At 37.9% G+C, this 26,690-nt stretch overlaps 1 protein-coding gene across 1 annotated transcript in view; it reads left to right on the top strand.

Annotated features, from left to right (window-relative positions):
• Positions 1-8,908, top strand: part of LOC126100963 (uncharacterized) — a 69,735-nt gene extending 60,827 nt beyond the window's left edge. The window contains exon 4 of the mRNA XM_049911624.1: positions 8,092-8,908. Within this exon, the coding sequence (XP_049767581.1) occupies positions 8,092-8,274 (183 nt within the window). The 3' untranslated portion in view covers positions 8,275-8,908. The remainder of the gene's footprint in view (positions 1-8,091) is intronic.
• The last annotated feature ends 17,782 nt before the right edge of the window (positions 8,909-26,690 follow it).

The raw sequence follows: 26,690 nt of genomic DNA, 5'->3' as shown, positions 1-26,690 counted from the left end.
TTTCAAAAATTTTCCATGAACATTTTTTCTTTCTTCTGTTTTATTTTTACTGTCCCTATCTTCCCTACAATAAGTGTGTATGTAAAACTACACAACTGCCAATTTTGTCACTTAAATTGGGAAGAAACTAGTACAACAAACGTACTATGGAAATCTTTTTTAATTTGCATCATTCATGAATTTGATGGTGTAATTGTTACACTTGCATTGTGGGGTATAATTTGAATAATGTAAAGTTGTGTTTTAGGTTCTCATTCTTGTCAGGCAAGTCAAAGTGCAGATCTGATTACAAAAACAAAATTGAATACTTTATAATATTTAATGTAAGACTGACTTATAACATTTACATATTCTCAGTAAAGTTCTATTACTACCGTTCAACAAAGTTGTTTTTTTTCCCAGCTGATTAGTTTTCTTTCCTTTCTGTTACATTTTATTAACTTTGTTTTTACAGTTGTGTTTTGACTAACTACATCGTAGTAATGGCCCAGTTCACCCTTTTACATTTTTAATTTTAATGTGATAATTGCAAAATTTCTGATTTTATGATCTGATGTTACAAAACACATTATAAAATTTCTTTGCAATAAGTAACTTCACATTACAGAGTTATAATTACCTGTGTAAGAAATGTTCATTTACTTTTCACACAAAATGGATCTGTTTTAATTGAACAATGTTGACTCACAATGCAAGAGCTCTTGTTTTATATGTATTTCACATTTTTACTATTGATATTTCTTCATATTTACTCAAAACATTAGCACTCCCTAGTAACCTACCTGAAACTCTGTGTCACGTCATACTATCCAGTAGGAGCTATCTATGGAAGCCAGGAGAGGACAATCTCCATTGTTGGAGGTGGAACTTGGTTGTCAGTGGTCAGGATACCAGTAGTTCTGATGGGGTTGCAGTGGAGCAGCAAGTAGAAGGCTGCTTGTTGTCTGACATATCATAATGAAATAGTATTATTAAACATTCATTTTATTGCTAAACAGACTACAACAGTTGGTCAGAGGACAGCACTGCCAAGGTACAGACAGCACACAGCTGGTAAGGAGACACTGTGGTAGGCAAGCAGCATGTTGTCACCAACAGTGTGTGGCATCGCTTGGCAGGGTAAGTAAGAGAGTCAGCAAGGGCACTGATAGAAGGAGCATATGGCATCCTGTGTTGGAATGCACATTGACTAGGTGTGACCTCACAACTCTGGGCAGGGTGCACCAGAGCATATGTAATCATGCCTAAGACCCAGTGGTGATTACACAGTTCACAGCAGCAGTTCTTGTACATAAAAGTGAAGGTAGACAGTGAGAGAATTTACCCACACAGACGAAAACAGTTGAGCAGCTGCACAGATGCAGGCTCAAACCATAGATCACCAGGTCAGCAGAGTGGCAGTGTCTGGATGTGAGCCCTCATGTGGCCAAGAAAAATAGTTAAGCTGCAACATGCCTGTCCTTTTCAGAAGAGTCCACTGGATTGAAGTTCATGGTAATTCTGCAGTGACTTGGTACATACCTTTTAGATGACAAATATGTCCTGTACTCTCAGCTTTTTCCTTACATTACTTCAGCTTAACCCACAAGTTTCATAGACTGTATTTATAATGTAACATTATTTTCTGTGATTAGCTTATTGATTTTTTCTTGTTTCCTCACATGGACATAATTCCATTGAATCATCACTTACAAACTAGTAAAGTACCATTACTATATTCTCCCTTCTTGAAAAATTCCTTAGCAATAATTTAATAATTTATAGTAATTTAACAGTAAATGGTTCCATTCATTTCCACTTGTTTAGTATTCCTCTTTGTTTATCATGTGGAACCTTAACTAATTCTTACTTAAATAACCATTATTTGCAGCAAGTAACCCAGTAAAGTGGTAGTTAATGTACTGGGAGGTCACCATTTTGAGTTCTCGTTGATGTTTGATGGTTGATTATTCCACACCTGTGTATTTAGTCTTTCTGCAATTCTGCTCCTGGTGACCAACTATGCTATATTTCATACACTGCCTGATGATATTGCCTTTGAATTTGGCCCAATTGTCTACATCTATAATACCTTACATCAGTAGATAAGAAACCTCTTTTATTCCCTGCCATTGTTGCTATGTCTGTCTTTCCAAGCTCTGTTGCTATCCTGATGGTGGAAGTAAGGACATTTGGAGTTCGAGCCTTTACCCTCCTTGACATATTGGGTTGTAGTCCCCTTAGGAAAGCATCCAGTGCCCTATGTTCCCACTCCTTGAAAATAACTTCCTTTGTTTCATTACTCTCTGTCAGCTCATGTGTGTTCACATTGATTTTCTTTATTCTCTCAGCAAAATTTTCTAGTGACTCATTATGCCTCTGCAATATGCCACTTAGCTGTTCATGAGAGGATCTTAAGCTATTTTGCTTCTTGTAGTTTTGCACAAGATCCTCCCTTAGTTACTCAAATGTAATTGCATTCATCAAACTTCTATGATGCCTCACTAACGCCTTTGCTTCCCTCATTAAGTCATCCATAATAACTCTTAGTCTATTCAGATACCTAGCCTTTTGGTTGCCACTAGGTCATCTACAAATGAAATGGTAAGCAAAGTGGTGGCAGTTGAATCTAATGAATTAGTAGTTAAACTGTACGAGGACCTACCCTCTTTCTCTCAGCAACTAAAGCTCAGAGTAGGGTGCACCAAAGTGTGTGGAACCATGCTGAAGACCCATTGTGGATGAAACAGTTCACAACAGCAGCCTACCCCTGCAAGCAGAGGCAGGCAGTGACATAGAGTGACTGCACAGATGAAGGTGGCTGAGTAGCTGCCCAGCCCTGGGTTTGAACTGCAGCTAGCGTAGGAGACTGGCAGTAACAAGTAGACAACTGGAAACAAGAAACCGAATATTTGGTCCCAGTATGTGGATGATATGTTTGTTTTGTGGCAGCTTGGCAGAGAGGAACTGGATCATTTTCACAAACATCTGAGTAGGATTGATCTGAACATTCATTTTACAATGGAGGAGGAGGCAAGTGGAAGATTGAATTTTCTTGATATGCTAGTTTTCAAGAAAGAAGATGGTAACTTGGGCCAAGCAGTTTATCGAAAACCCACCCCACAGGCCATTACCTACACCAGTATTTGAACCACCACACAAAACAAAAGTGAGGCATCATAAAGGCATTGGTAGATGGAGGAAGGAAAATCTGTGAACCAGAGCTGCTTGATGTAGAATTAAAACATCTCACAAATGCATTGCTCAAGAATGGTTATTCATCCACTGAGGTGAAAAGAGCATTAAGACCACCGTGCATAAATTATAGTGACAGTCAAGTGTCTGCCCCCAGTAGCTGAGAGGTCAGCATGACAGAATGTCAATACTAAGGGCTGGTTCAGTTACCGGCTGGGTTGGAGGAAGGGGTGTCAATTTGAAAGACTTGCACCCAGCGAACAGTCTGCCTGACAGGAGGCCCTAGTCACATGACATTGATTTATTTTATGGTCAGGTGCTGGTGAAGTTGAAAGTTTTCCAGCCTTTCATTAAGGACATTACTGACCTCAAAGAAAAAATCGTGAAAAAGTGGAACATTGTGGTAATATTCAAACTCACCTGGATGTACAAGATCACTTAAAATTGGCCAAGGGTGTCACAAACTGCTGGAAAAAGCAGTAATTTGTAGGATTCTGTGAATTGTGGGGAGGTGTATGTGGGTACTACAAAAAGAATGGTCAAAAAATGACTACAAGAGCACAAGGGCAGTTGCCAAAGAGGGAGACTGACAGATAAGCTGTTGTGGAACATGCTTTGCAGCCAGGAGACTACCACATTCATTTTGACAGGACTCAAGTACTGGCAGCCACAAGTGGATACATGAAAGATTATACAGAGAGACCACAAAAATTGTAAAACACTCCACATATTTTAATAGGAAGGGGGAGGGTGTGAAACTGAATGACATCCATGACATCCAGATTCCAGTGCTGAAGAAGAAGTTGTGTACCAGTCTTCAATCATGAGGAGAAGCAACAGGAGATGACGGCAGTCATCAACAGTCAATTGCACTCTCGCATTCAAAACATGTGATGTTATGCCACTACACTGAAGCACACAGAAGCAGAATTTTGCTGTAGTCAGGTCTGAGCGAGGGTGTGGATTGGACATTCAAAGTAGCTAAGATTTACCTTGAAAATCCCCTCTGCAGATGGGGATAAAACATTGGGTTTTAAGGTGAAATCAATTTTACCACAGTATAACAGCCTGAAATATTTTACTAACTGTGAAATTTCAGCTGTAAAAGTATACATTTTACAGTGATAAAGTAGGCCCACAGGTAGATCACCAGTTGGAGGGCACCAAGTTGTTGTTGTTGTTGTTGTGGTCTTCAGTCCTGAGACTGGATTGATGCAGCTCTCCATGCTACTCTATCCTGTGTAAGCTTCTTCATCTTCCAGTACCTACTGCGGCCTACATCCTTCTGAATCTACTTAGTGTAGTCATCTCTTGGTCTCCCTCTATGATTTTTACCCTCCACACTGCCCTCCAATACTAAATTGGTGATCCCTTGATGTCTCAGAATATGTCCTACCAACCGATCCCTTCTTCTAGTCAAGTTGTGCCACAAGCTCCTCTTCTCCCCAATTCTATTCAATACCTCCTCATTAGTTATGTGATCTACCCATCTAATCTTCAGCATTCTTCTGTAGCACCACATTTCAAAAGCTTCTAATCCCTTCTTGTCTAAACTATTTATTGTCTACGTTTCACTTCCATACATGGCTACACTCCATACAAATACTTTCAGAAACGACTTCCTGACATTTAAATCTATACTCGATGTTAACAAAATTTTCTTCTTCAGAAACGCTTTCCTTGCCATTGCCAGTCTACATTTTATATCCTCTTTACTTTGACCATCATCAGTTATTTTGCTCCCCAAATAGTAAATTCCTTTACTACTTTAAGTGTCTCATTTCCTAATCTAATACCCTCAGCATCACCCGACTTAGTTCGGCTACATTCCATTATCCTCGTTTTGCTTTTGTTGATGTTCATCTTATATCCTCCTTTCAAGACACTGTCCATTCCGTTCAACTGCTCTTCCTAGTCCTTTGCTGTCTCTGACAGAATTACAATGTCATCGGCGAACCTCAAAGTTTTTATTTCTTCTCCATGGATTTTTAAAACCTAGTCCAAACTTTTCTTTTGTTTCCTTTATTGCTTGCTCAATACACAGATTGAATAACATCAGGGATAGGCTACAACCCTGTCTCCTTCCTTCCCAACCACTGCTTCCCTTTCATACCCCTCGACTCTTATAACTGCCATCTGATTTCTGTACAAATTGTAAATAGCCTTTCACTCTCTGTATTTTACCCCTGCCACCTTCAGAATTTGAAAGAGAGTATTCCATTCAACATTGTCAAAAGGTTTCTTCTTCTAACATAAGTCGTAGGGTCAGTATTGCCTCACGTGTTCCAACATTTCTACGGAATCCAAACTGATCTTCCCTGAGATTGGCTTCTATGAGTTTTTCCATTCGTCTGTAAAGAATTTGCGTTAGTATTTTGCAGCTGTGACTTATTAAACTGATAGTTCGGTAATTTTCACATCTGTCAACACCTGCTTTCTTTGGGATTGGAATTATTATATTCTTATGGAAGTCTGAGGTTATTTCGCCGGTCTCATACATCTTGCTCACCAGATGGTAGAGTTTTGTCAGGGCTGGCTCTCCCAAGGCTGTCAGTAGTTCTAATGGATTGTTGTCTACTCCGGGGGCCTTGTTTCGACTCAGATCTTTCAGTGCTCTGTCAAACTCTTTATGCAGTATCATATTTCCCATTTCATCTTCATCTACCTCCTGTTCCATTTTCACAATATTGTCCTCAAGTACGTCACCGTTGTATAGACCCTATACATACTCCTTCCACCTTTCTGTTTTGCTTCTTTGCTTATAACTGGGTTTCCTTCAAAGCTCTTGATATTCATGCAAGTGGTTCTCCTTTCTCCAAAGGTCTCTTTAATTTTCCTGTAAGCAGTATCTATCTTACCCCTAGTGAGATAAGTCTCTACATCCTTACATTTGTCCTCTAGCCATCCCTGCTTAGCCATTTTGCACTTCCTGCCAATCTCATTTTTGAGACGTTTGTATTCCTTTTTGCCTGCTTCATTTACTGCATTTTTATATTTTCTCCTTTCATCAATTAAATTCAATATTTCTTCTGTTACCCAAGGGTTTCTACTAGCCCTCATCTTTTTACCTATTTGATCCTCTGCTGCCTTCACTATTTCATCCCTCAAAGCTACCCATTCTTCTTCTACTGTATTTCTTTTCCCCAGTCCTGTCAATTGTTCCCTAATGCTCTCCCTGAAACTCTGTACAACCTCTGGTTCTTTCAGTTTATCCAGGTCCCATCTCTTTAAATTTCCACCTTTTTGCAGTTTCTTCAGTTTTAATCTACAGTTCATAACCAATAGATTGTGGTCAGAGTCCACATCTGCCCCTGGAAATGTCTTACAATTTAAAACCTCGTTCCTAAATCTCTGTCTTACCATTATATAATCTATCTGATACCTTTTAGTATCTCCAGGGTTCTTCCATGTATACAACCTTCTTTCATGATTCTTGAACAAAGTGTTGGCTATGATTAAGTTATGCTCTGCGCAAAATTCTACCAGGCGGCTTCCTCTTTCATTTCTTAGCCCCAATCCATATTCACCTACTACGTTTCCTTCTCTCCCTTTTCCTACAGATGAATTCCAGTCACCCATGACTATTAAATTTTCGTCTCCCTTCAGTACTTGAATAATTTCTTTTATCTCATATTACATTTCATCAATCTCTTCATCATCTGTGGAGCTTGTTGGCATATAAACTTGTAGTACTGTAGTAGGTGTGGGCTTCATATCTATCTTGGCCACAATAATGTGTTCACTATGCTGTTTGTAGTAGCTTACCCATACTCCTATTTTTTTATTCATTATTAAACCTACACCTGCATTACCCCTATTTGATTTTGTATTTATAACCCAGTATTCACCTGAGCAAAAGTCTTGTTCCTCCTGCCACTGAACTTCTCTAATTCCCACTATATCAAACTTTAACCTATCCATTTCCCATTTTAAATTTTCTAACTTACCTGCCCGATTAAGGGATCTGACATTCCACACTCCGATCCATATAATGCCAGTTTTCTTTCTCCTGATAATGACGTCCTCTTGAGTAGTCCCCGCCCGGAGATGCGAATGGGGGACTATTTTACCTCCGGAATATTTCACCCAAGAGGATGCCATCATCATTTAACCATACAGTAAAGCTGCATGCCCTCGGGAAAAATTACAGCTGTAGTTTCCCCTTGCTTTCAGCCGTTTGCAGTACCAGCACAGCAAGGCCATTTTGGTTAGTGTTACAATGCCAGATCAGTCAATCATCTGTATCGTTGAGGCACTCACCAAGTTAATGGCCTCAAATCTAACACGGGTAGTAGGCCAGTGGCTAGTAGTGGCAAAGTCCAGTGGTTGCAGCTTGTTGACTCATGTTGACTCAAGGACTGGCATAGACCTTCTCTTGAAGCTGGTGGCTGGCTGTTGGACTGCATCCATATGTCTAGAAATAAGTATATTTATATGAGCTTTGCTCACCTCTATTTTGCCAGGGCATCTGTCCCCATCATGTAAGCCCCAATAAAGGTGTGGCCTGGTCATGTAACAATCAGTTCACCAATGCTACACTGTCTCTGCCTTTCCACTGTGTCAATGGTTTTACTGGTGTCTCTACTGGGCTGGGATATGTGATAACTGCCCCAAAGCCAGAGAGAAAGTACTTCCTGTATCCACTGGTAGCTTCTGATGTAAGCCAGTCCTGTTCCTACCCACTTACACAGGTCCCTTGCATCAACTGTGGGTGCCATCTTTATTTGATTCAGCCATGACAAGTGAAGTACTTTAGTAACATATCTGTTAGAAATGCCATGCAGTACATTTCAAAACTTATTAATTCAATACAGTGTTGCAAATTTTGGTAAATGACAACTGTGTACTATATTTTGCATAATAAATTTGACAGAGTACTTTTTCCAGACTACACTTAAAAGTGGCTCTTTGTTTCAGTTGGTGTTGTCCTCAGTATTTGGCTGTCTGATGTTTACTCTCACTGGAGTATTCCTGCTGCAAGAAAGTAAGAGTGCTAGTGTAGTGACTTCTGGGATAATATCAGTTGTTGAAGGCATTCTTTTTTTAGGTGATATTTTCATTTCCTTGTGTTACCGACGTAACTACATCCCTATAGATTGAATTTCCACCTGTGAAATTGTACTGAATGTACTGAAAATTTGAAAGTATCTACTGAATATGTGATAGTCTGTATTGAAAATGTATATTTATAATAATGTCAGCTGGGATGATGAGACTGTTATGTCATACTTTGTATTAGTCTTATAGGGCCCCAAATCTTCATAATTTTGGTATTACCAGCCTTCATTTCTGAAATACCAAATAAGTTTGTAGATGTAAGTGTACTTACTCTTGCATGGCTGTAAAAATATCTGAATAATACAGTTATGAGACTCATTTATAACTACCAAGTAACAACAATGAATAATCTACAGTGCAAGAGAGAGAATATGAATGCCATCCCTGATGACAGAAAAAAATTGTTTTCACATGTAGAATGTCATGTTCACATATTGGTATTTCAGTGCAATGTTAATATTATTATTAGGCTGAACTGTTGTATTAAGTACCCAAAGTTTCAGAATTGCTACAAAAGACAAAGATGCTAACCAAGTAAATTTTTAATAAGATTAGGAAGAGAGAACTGTAAACAGTATTGGTCAAATTATGTGAAGATACAGTCAGTGTGCAGTAGCCAAGGATATAGTGTGACTCTAGCACTGCCACCATAGGTTTGCTGTTGAATATTAAATATTTCTTCTGTTATAATTTGTATTTTACCATACACTTCTTTATTATTTACAAATAATACTGGATACTGAAGAAAAATGGTATTTTCAGCTCAGCTAAATGAGACTTGTAGTTTTCATTTCTGCTGAAGGTACATAAAAATGAAATGAACTATTGTAATGAGTTCAATATCCCCACACTGCACAATGATTCATTGAGCCATAGATAGATACATAGGTAATAAGTAAGGTATGTAAATAACAAAAGGGCACAGGCGAGCTTATGGGTTTACAAGAGTTTAGTAGAGAATGAGTACTCTGATCTATCTTACTATTTCTGAATTACTGCTAACTCATGGATTCCTGCTGCCCACAGGCTTAACCACAGATATTTTCATAATCAATTGTCATTTCTTCTTCCCCAAAACCCTTAGTTCATGGATAAATTTGTTTCATACCCTTTTAACATGTTATACAAAAAGTGAGTACTTACAACACACAAGTCAGTAGCTACTGTAAAATATGACAAATGCTTAACCAATATGGCAACGAGCTATATACTTGTATTTATTTGTAGTTGTTTGTTTAGGTATTAATGCTGTAAACTACTGTAGTTATATGTTTCCTGTCACTCCATCACATAAGTAAACACAAAATATGTATTGATACTATAATGCTTTATATATCTCCTGGAATCAGAATCTGCTAGTCTTCCTCTCTCAGCCACTTAGTTCTGCCCAAAAAACCATAAACTAACACTGGTCTCTGTACAGTCCTTAACTCCCATGATCGGATTCCTAGACTGAAGCCTTGATCCTAAAATAACTGGTGAAACATTCTAACCATTGCCTCAAAAGATAATTCAGTCTACTGCTACCATGCTGGCAGGGGTATGAGTGAAGGACTCAGGAGTGGATATCCGAGGAAGGTTTTTCAGATAAGAACAGGAGATTTCATGATGCAAGTAGAGAACATGATGGAATTTGTGAAATTTGAGATATAGAATAAATAAGGAGCACCTTGGGAAAGTGAGCAGATTGCCAACTGCTTGGAGGAGCCATCAGGACAGATTAAGGTGGAATGATAGGAAAAAAAGGGAACTCTGTGTTATGAGGTCACAGGCTGAAGGCAGAAACAGAGCCAGTACTGGAAACCACATTCTGCTGGCCATCTCTGGAGACACAAGTGACATCCTCCCACATTTCCTATGTGTGGTTTGCTGTAGGTATGCTGCTGGCATGCTTCATCAGAAACATCAAGCGATGTGAACTATGCTTTGGCCAGAAACACAGGCCATTTCTAAAGAGCAAGTTGTGGAAACAGCCTCACAACCAGTCAACAGCTTCTAATGCACAATGGATGGGGGGAAGATTCACAGTCACTGATAAAATGTTCCCTAATTCATTCAAACAGTTAATGGACAGTTACTGGCCAAGGACATACACTTATCAAGTAACTTATTATACTTAGCAACTGCACAGATGGCTTAAGGTGCTATGATAATTGCCTATCACAGCAAAGTCAAAATAATTTAAAGTACGTAAGTTTTGCACACAAATTTCATTAAGGAAAACAATACCTCAGGCATAAAGACCAGTTTATGCCAAAACAGGCCAGCCCTAAGTGAAAAGAATTTCACTGCACATAATTTAAATACCACTTAAGGAAAATGAAGAATAGCAGAATTAATGACTGATGGCCATGCAGACAAGCTTTACAGCTTATGAAAGTGCTTACATCAAATTTGGATAAAATATAAGAAATCCTTTAGTAAATATTTTGAGAGATCTTAAACTCACATTTAAATGTGCCTCCACAGACAGGCAGGTTAGCAGGCTTATAAATACACTGAAATTTACAGTGCAAAGTCCAACCAAAACACTAGGTTGAACTTTACTAGAGGCAGTCTGTAGGTGATGTTCTTGGACAAAATCAAGCAGAATTAGAGGAAATCAGTTGGATTAAATAGTAAAGGAAATTAATTACTGTATAAATGTAAAGATTCCCCTGTTAGTACCAAGCCAATTGAATTATTGAACACCAAAGCAAGGCAAACACTTAATTTCAATGGTTACAGGTAAACAAACAACAGCAACAGCCAGCCAAATATACAGGAGGAATCAGCCAAGCCTGATGGGCAGAAATGGTAAACAAAGAAACGACAAGATAATACAAAGGTAGCTAGTGTGGAAAATACCTAATGACAAGTAATGAGGATTTACTACACTCATGCTCATAAATTAAGGATAATTGCACAATGTGGTGCCACACATCATGGCACTACACAAAACTTGTGCTAATAGTATAGGCACATAGGGAACACAAATGACACAGATCTGTAAATCCACAGTATTGGTGATAAATTGAGAAAACCGTCCCAGCACATACGTGCTACAAAATGCCACTGTTTCCTGCCCATGTACCCTGACGTCAATATGGGATATGACCACCATGCACAGGTACACAGGCCGCACAATGGGTTGGCATACTGTGGATCAGGTGGTCAAGCAGCTGCTGGGGTATAGCCTCCCATTCTTGCACCAGTGCCTGTCGGAGCTCCTGAAGTGTCATAGGGGTTTGAAGATGTGCAGCAATACGTCAACTGAAAGCATCCCAGACATGCTCTATGAGGTTGAGGTCTGGAGAGCAGGCAGGCCACTCCATTCACCTGATATCTTTTGTTTCAAGGTACTCCTCCATGATGGCATCTCATTGGGGCTGTGAGTTATCATCCATCAGGAGGAAGATGGGAACCATTGCACCCCTGAAAAGGTGGACATACCCAGCACACCTGACCTGTTACAGTTCCTCTGTCAAAGACATGCAGGTGTGTACGTGCACCAATCATAATCCCACCCCACACCATCAAACTACGGCCTCCATACAGGTCATTTTCAAGGACATTAAGGGGTTGTTATCTGGTTCCTGGTTCATGCCAGATGAAAAACCGGTGTGAATAACTGTTTAGACTATACCTGAACATAACCTGGGACCTCTGTTCCAATGAACATGTACTGTGTTCTTGACACCAGGCTTTATGGACTCTCCTGTGACCAGAGGTCAGTGGAATGCACCTTGCAGGTCTCTGGGTGAATAAACCACGTCTGTTCAGTCGTCTGTAGACTGTGTGTCTGGAGACAACTGTTCCAGTGGCTGCAGAAAGGCCCCAAGCAAGGCTACTTGCAGTACTCCGTGGCCATCTGTGGGCACTGATGGTGAGATATGTCTTCTTGTGGTGTTGTACACTGTGGACATCCCATTCTGTAGCACCTGGCATATTTCCTGTGTGCTGGAATCATTGCCATAATCTTGAGACCACACTTTGTGGCACATGGAGGGCCTGTGCTACGATGTGCTGTGTTTGACCAGCCTCCAGTCGCCCTAGTATTCTACCCCTCATAACATCATCAATACCGTATTTACTCAAATCTAAGCCGCACCTGAATAATGAGACTCGAAATCAAGGAAAAAATTTTTTCCCGAATGTAAGCCGCACCTGAAATCTGAGACTCAAAATTCAAAGGGAGAGAAAAGTTTTAGGCCACACCTCCAAATCAAAACAAAGTTGGTCCATTGTAATACGAGACACAATTTAGGTCGAATGAATGATGATACAGCTACAGTAGTTTGGTTCAAGTCATAAGCTAAGCAGTTAAGCTTTACCAGGTAGCCATTGCTATGTGTCAGGCACTCCGTGCGTATTTATACAAGTACCTTTCCTTTTTCACATGCTTTGTCTATTTTGAATTGATTGCTTATGTTTCTTTCATCTGATAAGTGTCGTTCTGTTTGTTATAGGTGTTTACATCACTCTAAGCTGAAAATGCATTACTGTACTGTTTCATGCATTGTTTGCTGCATTCTGATAATGAATGTTTATGACCTGTCACCGCTTGCGGCATGGCTTGCTTTTGTGCACGCTACCACCGCTTACAATTAAAAAAAAAAAAAAAAAAGAGAGAGAGGAATCATCTCATTAGCGAAACAATGGGAAGAGACTGCTATTTGTTGTTACTCACACTGCTGCTTTCTTTGATAATGATCAACAAGAACCAAATAATAGACTGCGTATGATAGAAGATGTTCTGAATGAGAGTTTTGTGAAAATTTTTCTCCGTTTCAAAATCTTTGCACGTGCCTCTTTTGTGCATTAGATTCTGCACAGAAATTAGAGTCACCTTAGATTTAAAAATCTAGTCAATTGCCATGTTTCATTTCTGACTGTACCACTATTAGGCATAAGAATAATACGAATATAAACATGACATGATATGTATGTTCTTCCGCGTTTGCTGTTGTCTCACACTAGTTTCGTAGTTTACTAGGCAGACAGCATTTATATGAGATAGCAGCAAACACAAAAGAATATATGGCAAAATGTTTGTATTAATATTATTCTTATGATGGAGAGAATACTGCATGTGATTCACAATTCATAAAAGTTCCTATTAGCAACCATCTCTTTTCACAGGTAGGAAAAAAATTCAGAACGTAGAGTTGGCCATATTGACAAACATCCCAAATAGTCTTGCCACTCGGATTTTCATTGTACATTGAAATGCTGCTACATTCAAAGATGAACAATATGGAATTTGTATTTACTTTGTTGGATAATATATGAAAATGCAGTGGTCGAAACTCGGGGTGGGGAAAAAGCTTGTCTTCCACCTATTTCTTTAAATTTATTTACTGACGCAGAGGTTTTGGTGCCAGTATTTATCTTTGTGCCTGCAAAGCATGCCTGTGTAGCACTACATATATTTGATGGCAGAAGTTAGTTGTGGCGGCACCTACCAACATTTTTCAGAATTTCTGCTTACTTTGCACTCGATTCTAGGCCGCAGGCGGTTTTTTGGATCACAAAAACCGGAAAAAAAGTGCAGCTTAGATTCGAGTAAATACGGTATTTTCTTTGAGCTATTTTCAACACACAGTCACCATTAGCATGTCTGAAAACGTCTGCACACTTACTCGCTGCACCGTACACTGACATGCACCAACACACCTCTGCATATGTGGACTGCTGCCAGCACCACCAAGCGATGACTGCAGGTCAAATGCACTGCATGGTCATACCCCAAGGTGATTTAAACCCACAAACCACCCACCAGAGCATTTTTTCACTATGTATCAGCATTATCCTTAATTTATGAGCATGAGTGTAGAATGAGCTAGCCAGTTGTCTTACCATAACAGACATCTTTCCAACAGATGTACAAGGAGTTTACGTAAGAAAATGATTTGTTGAATGCCAGAAGATCAACCAAAGCTTACTTTCCAGGTTTGCCCCTGGATTCAATAAATAAAGGTACTAAATAAAGGGTAATATGTCATGTAAAACACATTTATAAGCAGGAATAAACACTATTCTAACAAACTACAAAATACCAATGAATACGACAATTTGACAAGCAATGAAAGGGTACTTTTCTGGCTCAATATTACTTAAAAATAAACACCTATTTCTTTCAGGCACTGCTTATAATGTATATGTTTTACAGATGTTTTTTGAATATTTTTGAACCTGCTTAGGGTTATTTAAAAAAAATTACAAAGAAATTGATGCAATTTTTTTCCAAAATGCTTCCTCAAATTGAGGTACCATTTAATGCAATGTTATACATTTGAAGGAGACCAAATTTTTACCAGGTATGCATGACATGATGGCTGAGGTACTAGACCTATTTAATTCCACCTATTATATATATTACAAGGATAAAAAAGTATCACATATTGCATTTTAATTTTTATAATTTTTTTCCCAATGAAACCACTGTTCAAAAAAGGAAATCCAGAATGTGTTTCAAATTATAGACCAATAGCCCTACTGCCTGTATTTTCAAAAATTTAAGAAAAGTTTTTTTATAAGAGATTGTCTGATTTCCTAAATAAAAATAAAATTCTCTCTCCTTCACAGCACGGCTTCAGGAAAGGCTATTCAACTGAAAGTGACATATTTGAATTTCTTAATGAAATCTATATTAAACTGGATGCAAGTGAGTTTGTGACAGGCATATGTCTTGGTTTATCTAAAGCTTTCGACATCATTGACCATAATGCCCTACTGCAGAAGCTTGACCAATTAGGAATTAGAGGTATATCCAATGAGTGGCTCAAGACATATCTATGTGGTCGCAAACAGGTGGTTGAAGTGCAATATACTACTACTATTCAGGATATGAAAATGTAAAATACGGCGTCCCTCAAGGATCAGTATTAGGACCCATTCTGTTTCTCCTCTATGTCAATGATCTTATGTACAACAAGTATTGCCAAACTACCCTCCAATTTGCAGATGATACAAGCTTCCTTATTAGTAGTAAAACAGAGGAAAAACTTAAAGACTCCACTATCCAAACAATGACAAGTGTAGAACAGTGGTTCAGCTACAACAAGCTAATTATTAACAAAGAAAAGACAGTAGCACTGAACTTCTATAACGTAAATGGAAGACACCACCCAAATATAGAAATAGAACTTAGGGACAGAGTTCTTGAAAGTGTTGACAGCACTAAATTTCTGGGACTCTGGCTCCAGAACAACACAAAATGGGAGGTACACATTGAATATTTGCAAAGAAAACTAAGCAAAACCTGTTACATGACACGGATCTTAAAAACTTGTTGCAGCAAAGCCAGCCTGTTAAATGTATACTACTCCTATGTACATTCTGTAATTGAATATGGCATGATCTTCTGAGGCAATACAACAACAAATATTAAACTTTTCAGGATGCAAAAGAGAATACTAAGAATTATTGAAGGGGTAAACAATACGAAATCATGCAGACCTATATTCAAAAAACTGTCATTTCTTCCTCTTCCTTGCATTTTTATCTACAAAACATCAGTTTTCATCAAACAATATATTGATAGACACCCAGATATCTTATTTAAAAATGAAGATATACATGCACACAATACAAGGCAAAAATCTGACCTTCATATGAAACAGGTGAGAACATCATTGTGCCAAAAAGGCACACTACATGCTGGGATAAAGATTTTCAATAATATACCTAACCATATTAAATCAATAGGTAAACTCTGTAGTTTTAAGGCTGAAGTAAAGGCATATTTAATTGATCATTGCTTTTACAGTCTGAGAGAATATATAAAAGCCAAACAACAAAAATAAAGATGCATTATTAATATTCTACTTTGTATATTGTCTGTAATGTTTGTTGTATGTATGAATCTTTGTTAAATTACTTCAATATCTAGTCCTTAGGATTGCAATACAAACTGTATTTTATCTTTAAATAGCTAACCATGTCCAGTATCCTTGTATATATTCTATACATATAGGATTTGAAGGACTAAATAAAAAATAAACACTCTCTGAGGTACATGGCAGTGAAACTACATGTAAAAAACAGGCCACAGCAGTTAATGGGAATTCCAGACTCTAGTTACATGCAGCAGTCACACACTCAGTTGCAAGGATGGACATTTTATCATGACCATTTTGAAAACCAAGTAGACTAATGCTCTGCACCATGGAACTGCCCAAGCTCCAAGCACCTTCACTACAGATGGGTTGGCCATGCCAGTGTAGCACAGCCTACTGAGGACAGCTGCAGGATGTACATCCAAAACAAGATGTCAAAACCATACTTCCTTAGCAACATGTGATCTATGGTGAGCACCCTTCCCAAAATGACATCTAAATGGGAAATTTCAGATTCAATTTCTCAGCTTTGATGCACAAATGACACTCACATCAAATTGTATGGAACACTCACACAGTGGACCTCAGACTACATGAAACTTTCACCTGGATTTTTACAATTTATGACTATTGAGTGCAGATTTTTAAAAACAGTTCTGTCTCCCTCCCAACCTCTCTGTGGCACTCTCTATCATGCTAGAAACAAAGAGTCAGAGCTGGGCATAATAGGTGGACTACCCACACATCCACAAGTTACCAATATAACAGTGAATAAACAACTGATGAACTCATGCTGTACCTTGAAGGTGGAACTGGCCACTATGAACAAGAAATACTAGGATACAAGGACAGAACAAGCAAAAATACACTAGGAAAATCAAGCTTTAAAATCCAAGTTAACCAACAAGTGAAAATAATTGGAAAGTGCTACAAAGTGATTAGTGACACTGAAGGAGGCCACTATCTATCGGCAAGAACAACTACAATAACTACGTATATTCATGCATTTTTAAAGGACCTGGAATGTTAAAAAAAATTAGTGAAAAACTTTAATGGGTCTTCCAGGTATCACAAGCAGCTTATGCATATAGAGAAAATGTTAACTAGGATGGCATTAGAGCTAAATGATATAGACACTGAAGGCAAGAAGAATGTGAGACAAGCACACAAAGATGCAATATGCCACATACAGAAATATTATCAGTATCCTGGGGCAATCAGTAGCAGCCACAGGTATAAAGAAGAATTGCACTTTGTTCCAGCAGCATGTACATGCCACTCACCAGGATCCTTACACATTACTGCAGACCAGTAACACCAATGTCAGAAGATAAACCTTTGGCCTCAGTATAGCCAGTGCTCTGGTTGCCCCACAGGCAAAGAGAGGCATCAAAAATGACATGGTCATAGGATAAATTCTATCCAAGGGACCCTAGTTTTTCAGAAGCATGGTGGCTAGCTCTAGACAAGTTACATGCTACTGCCACCATCCTTGATTTATTACAGACAAGAACAGTACACCTTTCATGCAGCTCATGGACCACCCTCATTTGTTTAGTGCCAATAAAGACAATTCATACCAGCTATGTGAGGATTATCAGGCCCACAGTCCTTGACTGATATCTGTGAAGCAACATATAAGATTTTGTACAATCTTTACCAGACAAATTTTCAAATGCCAGTGACTCCTGAAGATATACCTAAAACTACTAAAATTAGGCATTTTGGACTATAAGGATGTCTTTTTATGACCTTTGTATTGAAAAATGTTGCACAAACTTGGTGACATTTTAATGATGGAGTTCTCCATAGATTTCCTTTTTCTTTCTCTTACTTGGACGATATTGCTATGTTTCCGCCATCTCTCCAAAAGTATGAAAATCACCTCGAAGCAAATTTTGAAGCTTCAGAACAATTTGAGATATTCATCAAAAACGAAAATTGCAAACTTCACAAACAGGAAGTAACCTTCCTCGCTCATTCTGTGACAGATATTATAGCAACACATCACTGCAAGGACTTCATTCATCAGAGACCTAGGCCAATAAATATCCATAAATTGTTTCATTTCCTCAGCTTGATCAGTTTCCACTGTCATCATATACTGCTGGCAACAGAAATAAGAGAACAGTTGACTGGACAGAATGCATGTGTTAAACAGACACTGGCAGGGACCAGCCAGATGCAACAAGCATTCTGTCAAATAGATTGTTTACACCAAGCCATTACTTTAGCATATCCAGTGTCTTCAGCACATTTTTCTGTTATGACAGACACCAGTGAAACTGCTATTGGCAGGGCCTTAAAGCAAACAGTCACTGGCTAGCAGCAACCACTGTGGTTTATTCTCATTGAACTCATAGTAACACAATATAAATGGTCAGCCTGTGATAGGAAATTGTAGGCACTCCTTTATGGAGTGCTCAAGCATTATCATGAAGACCTCAAAGGCATATCTCTCACAATTTTTCAGACCATCGGCCACCAGTGCACTCCATCCACAAGCTGGGCAGTGACTGCAATCCTCACTGCTTTCAACAACTTGATTTCATCAATTTACCACAGATGTATGACATCACAAAGGAGATGACAATATTGTGGCTGGTTTCCTCTCACATATTAGTGCAGTGGCTCAATATAGGTTATGAAGAACTTGAGGAGGCACAGTAATAGAATCTACATCATGATATTACTCACTACTGCGCTACTGGCCTTAGACTGGAGTAGGTGACGATCCATGGAACAGGTACACAGTTATGGAGCAATATCTCATGAAACAGATTACATCCAGTTGTTTGACAAGAGATTTATGGAACAGTTTTCAACAGCCTGTACAATGTGTGTCATCACAGAGTATAGCCAACCACAAAGTTAGTTATGGAATGGACAAAAGCTGGAATCAGCTGTCAGGATAGTAAAATCAGACATCATGCACCCCCCCCCCCCCCCTCAAACATGCCAGCTACACAATACCAAAAGGATGTTTGCTGACTGTACATCTCAACCTCGTAGGAAGTGTGTCTGAGTTAGAAAGCGATTGCTACATACTCTCAGCAACAGATTGTGTTACTCACTGGGTAGAGGCAATGCCTTTGGTAGATAATACCATCAAAATCTATGGCAAAAGTATTTCTACAAATGTAGGTAACATGGTTCAGTTGTTGTATATAAATTACAATGGACCAAGGCCACCAGCACTAATCTCTACTACTTTCAGAACTGTGCAAACGTTGCAGTTTCCAGAACTTCAGCATGAAGGCTTACCATCCATAGAGTAATGGTCTCAGAGAGTCTTGGCACCATACAATTAAGACTGTGCTGAAGTGCCACAAAGAACAGTGGACAGAAGTGTTGTCATGAATGCTTCCAGGGTCTAGATAGGCTTTCAAAGAAGATTTAAAAGTATCTTCATTCAAAATCTTATGTGGAGAAAGTCTCACCCTGCCAACAGAATTTATTGGCCCTGCCCCATTACCAAATGCCAGGGAGTTGTCAAGTTTAGTCACACTGGCTAAACAACACATTGCACATATATGTATTGTAGCTCTAAAACAGCATGGTGAGCTATATATACCCATACATGAAGCTTTGGTGGATTTTGCATACATAATGGTCAGAAGTGACACACTCTGTAGTGCTTTCAAATACCCTTACACATGATTTCATCCCATCCCTGAGCAAGGAAAGTAAACTTTCAACACAATTCCCTGTGGTAATCCTTCCAGTCTCCTTACAGTGACTGGAACCAGCCTCATTTCTGTGGAACCTGACAAATGATTGTGAGGAAAATACTCCACTCTAGAGCCAACAGTCACAAGAGAGGAAAAACAACACTGAATTCCACAAACGAAATGTGCCTCCTGAGACATTGACATTGCCCACAACTCGCAGAACTGAAGGACACTAACTACAATCATCATTATAACCCCCCCCCCCCCCCCCCATCTTAGTCAGTACCAATGGGACTACAGGGACCTACATCAATCTGTAACACATGAAAAATGGACCAGTGGTTGATCTTCACCAATGACTTCCTGCCATAAGAACACATCAGAAGAGGACAGCACGGCAACTGTCCCATCATGCTCTGCTTTGCAGCCTGCTATAGCATGACTGGTCAAGCTCAGATAGCTGGTCCAAGAATTACACTGCCACTGTAATTCATGCCCACCAGTGCTCGACACTGAAGGTGGGTAGGGGTGGGGGCTCTGTGGTGCGTTTGCACCCAAAGAGTAATTGACTGTGTGAAACTATCTCTGAATGAGTAATTTCTTCCACCTCGCTGACCATTGCACTCCCTACACCAGCACTAGCACATATTAAATAAACATTACCTCTCTTAGCTCTCCCACCTTCCACCATCCCATTTACCCCCGCCCCCCCCCCCCCCCCCACACACACACTCCTACAATGCCACAACATTGATGAAATCAATTGGGAAACTTCAGGTATTTGTGAACAAAAGATCTTCATCTACTTTAAGTTGTATTTTCATCTATACTTATTGTGTTATCACTATATTACATGATGTCAAACTTCCACAGGAAAAGGTATTCACCTACTATTGATGTTTTCAGTTCATAATGACAACAATTGAAAATGTACCTGATCACAAGTAATGTAGCTTTCCACATCCAGTAGACTTGAGGAGAGGAATGGTGGTAGTTTGTCCACCTAAATACAAGTGTCAGGGTTCAAATAAAAGGGGGGGGGGGTTATGAGAACTCTTGTGGCAGTTGGTAAGAAATTGAGAAATTTTGAAATTACTGACATCAGCACTCAAACACTAGTGCCAGATGGTAAGACAAAAATCAGAGATTTGCTATTGCCAGTAATTGAACATGCGATGGATAGATGGTAACACAAGAGGCAGGTTGCTTGCTTTCATTTGAATTACTTGTTATTTAATATTTGTGGAATGAGAAAACTTGGTAGAATCTGGTAAATGCCACTGCCAGTGCTACAACTAAAGATCAGAAATGTAGACTAGTGTTTCTCGTCATTTTTTAAATTACAACAACTTAATAATTTAGATTAGTTAAGATACTTAATGTCAGTTTGTGGTTGACTGTATTCACTTCTGACATCAGTAATACATACTGCATAATCAGAACTGTGCATGAGATGACAACTGGTCAAGTATGTGTCAATCCACACCAAGTGGGTCAAGAAAAAAAATAACTGGTGGCTTGACCATCTAAGAAAAAATTTATATTTGCTGGGTGAATTCCCCAATGTTTAGTAGTGACAAATATATATATATATTTTTACATTATTGTATATTATTTTGAAATGGTGGCCATATTTGTTCCAGGCCGCATGCGTTTTTTTGTATTTGCAAGCATCTACATTTTTTACAATAATTCAGTAGTGGATTGTCCTAAGACTTCCAGATAAATGCATTTAGTTCAACACACTATGGACTACAAATCAATAACTTAGCTGAATGTATTCTTTAATATATTTTTAATAGTTCAAAGTTATCAGCTACAAATTAAAAAAACTCAGTTTTTGAACAGTAGTTTTCCTAAGACAGATTAATTTCTCAGCTTTAATATTTTTCCTGCTATTACCCTGTATAATATACTTACTTTTTATAGAGTATCAATGGTGACCAGCTTACACTTAAAAATTACACTATTTTAGAAAATGGATTTTTTTAATGTTTTCCATTTTGTGGCCTGCAATATCTTTGTTGGGAGACCAGAAAATCTGAAAGTTTCACAATTAATAGACCCTTATGATATCAAACTTCAGTATAAATTTCAACTCTGAGATTCAATTGGAAGTTATGGAAAAAAACGTTACAAACACGAGTCAAAAACAGATTTTTTAACATCTGCAATATTTAGGCTTATGGAATAAAATATAGCAGTTACAGTATATAATTTAATCATATCTATGATTACTTACTTTTTTATTGAAAATAAACCTACTAATTACATTCTATTGTTCTCCTGTTATTTGTTTTTAGTACATCGTTCATTGAACATTTGAGAAATTTGTTCACTCAGTTTGGGTGTTAGATTATAAGTTCGCCCAGTCACAGTTGTAAATTCCATGAGAGACAGCTTCCTTAGTACATTTTTAAGTGCCATCCAAATTTGATACTTCTCAATTTTTAAAAAGATGTCCTTGGTCCTGGTGGGTAATAAAATACAACATGTACATCTTGGTTTTGACAGTCAATATTATCAACTTCGCCAATCCACCACTATTCATCGTAAACACAAGCCACTATGTCTTTATTTTGAAGAACCAGTTATACAAGTTTTCCACACTGATGAAGTTCACTATCAGGTGAAGCTGATGCGATTTTACACTTCAGTAAGTTGTGTGAATGGGGTACAAACCAATGAAAAGACCAAGTGCCTTTAATCTTCTGACAGGTATTGTACCTTTCCAACAAGAGGCTGTCATTGACTTATTGTATTTTCTCAAATTGCACAAAAACATAGGTAGTTCCTTTGATATGTTTCTTACAGAATTCAAACATTTCTTGAGGTGTTATGATATAATTGTCGTCGGTCCGCTGCAGTCATGCTTTCATGACAGCTCGATTTGTTGTACCCCTGACACCATCACAAGCATTCTTCCCATGGCATGAAGCAAAAAAGTGCCATTCTACATCAAACCCAAAATCTTCTTTATGAAAGGAAATGTTCATAACTTTTTTGTTTCTTTGTTTTTATATTGACTTGCTGCCCCATCCAAAAAGTAAATCAGTTTTTTTATGAAAGGGTGGTTCTGTTTAACATAGTTTGTTTATTTTAGTTGAAAAATGTGCACTGCTGTAGTGTTCTGTTGAAGGTAGTCACTTATGACACAAGAGCTGTGGCTCATTAGTTTATCTTCATCTTTATAATAGAATACAAATGGATGAACTGTGGCCTGTTTGTTTAACCAGTGGTGGCCTTGAACAACAAAGGAATAATTTTCCAAAAAGTCAGCAAGAACTAAGCATTCATCCACTGCCAAGGTTTGCTTTTTGTCTTTCAAAAATTTACTTTGAGCTTTTGCAATAAAATGATGCATTTTCAGATTTTCAAGGTTATCCACCAACACTTCAAAAAACTCTTCTCGTTATTTTATGACTGTCACCATTTCAGTTCTGTCTTGTGTCACCCATCGTTTGTATTTTATATTGTCAGGCATCAAATTGTCTTCTTCAGATTCTTCAAACATGTCAAGTAAGGCTTGTTTGCCTGGACAATCTTCACATTTTCCTTTGATCATACAATTGTAACTGTCAATATTGCATAACATTACTCCCAAAAGATCTCTATAGTCAACTCTAAGATCAGCCCCATCTATCATCACATATGTACATGTACCATCTTCAGAAAGAAGTCATTTTACCAGGCATGGGCTACACAGAAATAAACTTGGAAAAGTATTCATTAGTCAAGAAATACTTAATGTAGTGTTAGCAGTTGAAGACAAGAATTGACATACCGTACCACTACTACCACCCATCAGAGCAACTGAAATTCTTAAACATAAAAATGAAACTGATTCACTGGCAACAGATCCAGCAGTAGAATCTTCACTTGCCACAAAAGTGGCTGAAACAAAAGAAACCTCCACAACAACGTCAACAGCATCAGAAGCAGCTACAGACTATACAGTGGCATCATTAGCAATAAATGTGCTTATGGCCAGCACGTCATCAGATATATCAGAATTTCCAGCATCAAAAGTTGCAGCACATCCGGAAGAAAGAAAGACAAGATGCAGGAAACCAGTGTCCCTAAAGGATTTTTGGTACCCAGCCTCAACATGAAAAAAGATTGATACCAGACAATACAAGTAAGAGTTCCTCTCAATTAAGTTGCAACAGCTTAAAATTACTTAGCCTTAATATACAGTGTCTCAAAAACAAAATTCTAGATCTCGAGATTGAGGCCATTGAATATTGTGTTGATTGTATTTGTATTCAAGAGCATTGGTGCAAAAATTATGAATTAGGAAACATTAATATTTCCCCATATACCTTGGTTAGTCATTTTTCTAGGAAGGAAGCCAAGAATGGGGATGTCTGCATTTATGTAAAATCAGATATTAAAGTGAAAGCAGGCCTGAAGCTGAACTCCTGAGCATAGAAAAATATTTTGAGTCAACAGCAGTGCAAATGAATGTAAAAAATAGGAAAATAACAGTCATGTCAGCGTATAGATCACAATGTGGTGACCCAGAATTTTTTTAAAATAAGACAGAAGGACTGCTGTGCCTCTTACATGATGAGAAGTTATCAATAATTGTATGTGGGGGCTTTAATGTCAATATGTTGGTAGATAGTTCATTTAAAATTAAATTCCTCAATATTCTACACAGTTTCAACCTATATTCTAATATAAACAGTCCTACAAGAGTAACAAACACTTCAAAAAGTCTTATAAATAATATATTTTCAAATATAGAAAGCCCAGATGCAGAAATTTGAATATTGACCTAGGAATATCTGATCATAATGCACTTATTATTAAAGTGCTCACAGGCCCAATCCATACAAAAACAGTACATCATATGTATAACAGAATTTTCTCTCCTGAAAACTGCACCAGTTTGGTATCACACTGACTAACCAATCTTGGGCAGAAGTATTGTCACAAACTGATACAGATGCGGTATACAATGTTTTCTGCTCTCTTTTCGTGACAAATTTTGAAATGTGTTTTCCAAAAAGATTGGTTAAAATCAACTCATCTAGCCATAGACACACAAATTCTTGGATCACATCTGGCATTAAAAACTCTTCCAAGACTATGAAAAGACTAAACTCTGAAATGAAAACTAATACTGAACCTAATTTTTAAAAAAACATGTTAGTAATTACAAAAAGGTATATAGAAAAGTAATTAATTTAGCAAAAGTATTAAGTAATGATAGACCAATAAGGAAGTCAGACAATAAATCAAGGACCACATGGGAAATTGTTGAAAGAGAAATAGGAAAAAGCTCTAAAGACCAGGATATTGTGCTTAAATCTAGTTCAAAAATGGCTCTGAACACTATGGGACTTTACTCAAAAATTATAGAAAACTATAAAATGGTAGAAAACTATAGACCTATATCCCTCCTTTCATCTTTATCAAAAAGTTTTGAAAAACTGATGAAAATTAGACTCGTAAGCTACCTTGACACCTTCAATCTTCTAAATTGTAATCAACATAGTTTCCGTACAGGTCACAGCACAGAAACAGCTATACAGGCCCATACAGAAGAAATTATTAGAAATTTAGACAATAACAAATGTGTGGTAGGAATCAACCTAGATCTTTCCATACAGTAGATCATCAAATTCTCCTTGACAAATTGGAGGCAATAGGCGTCAGAGGAATTGGGAGGAAATGGTTTGAATCCTATCTCCAAGATAGAACTCAGGTTGTGGAACTCACCTCATCTCAGAATAAGCAAACAATAAAGAGGGTATCTGATGCTAAGAAAGTGGCAGTAGGTGTCCCTCAGGGTAGTGTTCTCGGCCTCCTATTATTCCTCATCTATATAAATGACATTGAAAGGCCCAACAGATCATAAAAAATTATGTTATTTGCAGATGATACAAGCATAATTGTAAGTGATGACAGCAAATCCTTATTCACTACAGCTGAAAAGGTTCTGAAGAGTGTGCAACAGTGGTTTTACACTAATAAGTTAGCACTCAATTTAAATAAAACAAACTACATACAGTACGGTAAAGTAAATGAGAAGGATGATAACCATTTATCATTGAGTGACCACGAAATAGAGAAAGTCTGGTCTACAAAATTTTTGGGCATGTACATTGATTGGCACTTGAGCTGGTTAGACCGTGTCACATACTTATCCTAAAAACTCAGTTCAGCATGTTTTGCACTGAGAATAATTTCTAGAGTTTGCAGTGCAGAATGTACAAGATTGGTGTATATGACTTATTTCGATTCTATTATATCCTATGGAATAACATTCTAGGGTGCAACTTAATGTTGCTTGAGAGAGGTTTTTAAATTACAGAAAAGGGTCATTAGAATTATTACAAACTGCTCTCCACAAACACACTGCAAGCCCTTGTTCATGCAGAAAAACATATTTACAGTACCCTGTTTGTACCATACATATTAAAAAGCATACTGCATATGAGAACCCCATTGAGTAGTTTACATGTAAATTCAGATCTTCAAGATTACAATACACACATCTGTAAGAATTTGCATGTAGAAAGAACAAGAAAAACAAAAACTCAGAAACATGTGAGCCACTATGGAGTAAAGCTTTATAATGCTCCGCCACTCTGCATCAGGGGAACAGAAGATGAAGTATAGGATAGAGGAATATTTTGAATCCTTAAATCACTAACTGATAGTTGTATTGTCAATATCATGTTGTCTTCATTGTCAGTCCTATGTCTCGTTTATGCTCTTTTAACTATAATTTATGTGTAGTATGTGTTTTCCAAAATGTACTAAATATATATAAATCCATCACATATGGTACATATTAAAAGAGCATGTAAAAGAACAACCCATTAATTCAATGTTTTAATTTCAACATATTATATAATGTTAATGGTATCTGTTTTAGTTCAATGTTTTAATTTTCAACATATGTTAATTTTGTGTGTTTGATAGAAATTTGTAATATTCTGCTGTGCATATTCTG

The sequence above is a fragment of the Schistocerca cancellata genome, chromosome 9, assembly GCF_023864275.1.
Source record: "Schistocerca cancellata isolate TAMUIC-IGC-003103 chromosome 9, iqSchCanc2.1, whole genome shotgun sequence".
NCBI classification, from domain to species: domain Eukaryota; kingdom Metazoa; phylum Arthropoda; class Insecta; order Orthoptera; family Acrididae; genus Schistocerca; species Schistocerca cancellata.
The sequence above is the reverse complement of the archived record's forward strand: the minus strand, read 5'-3'. Positions and strand labels throughout refer to the sequence as shown.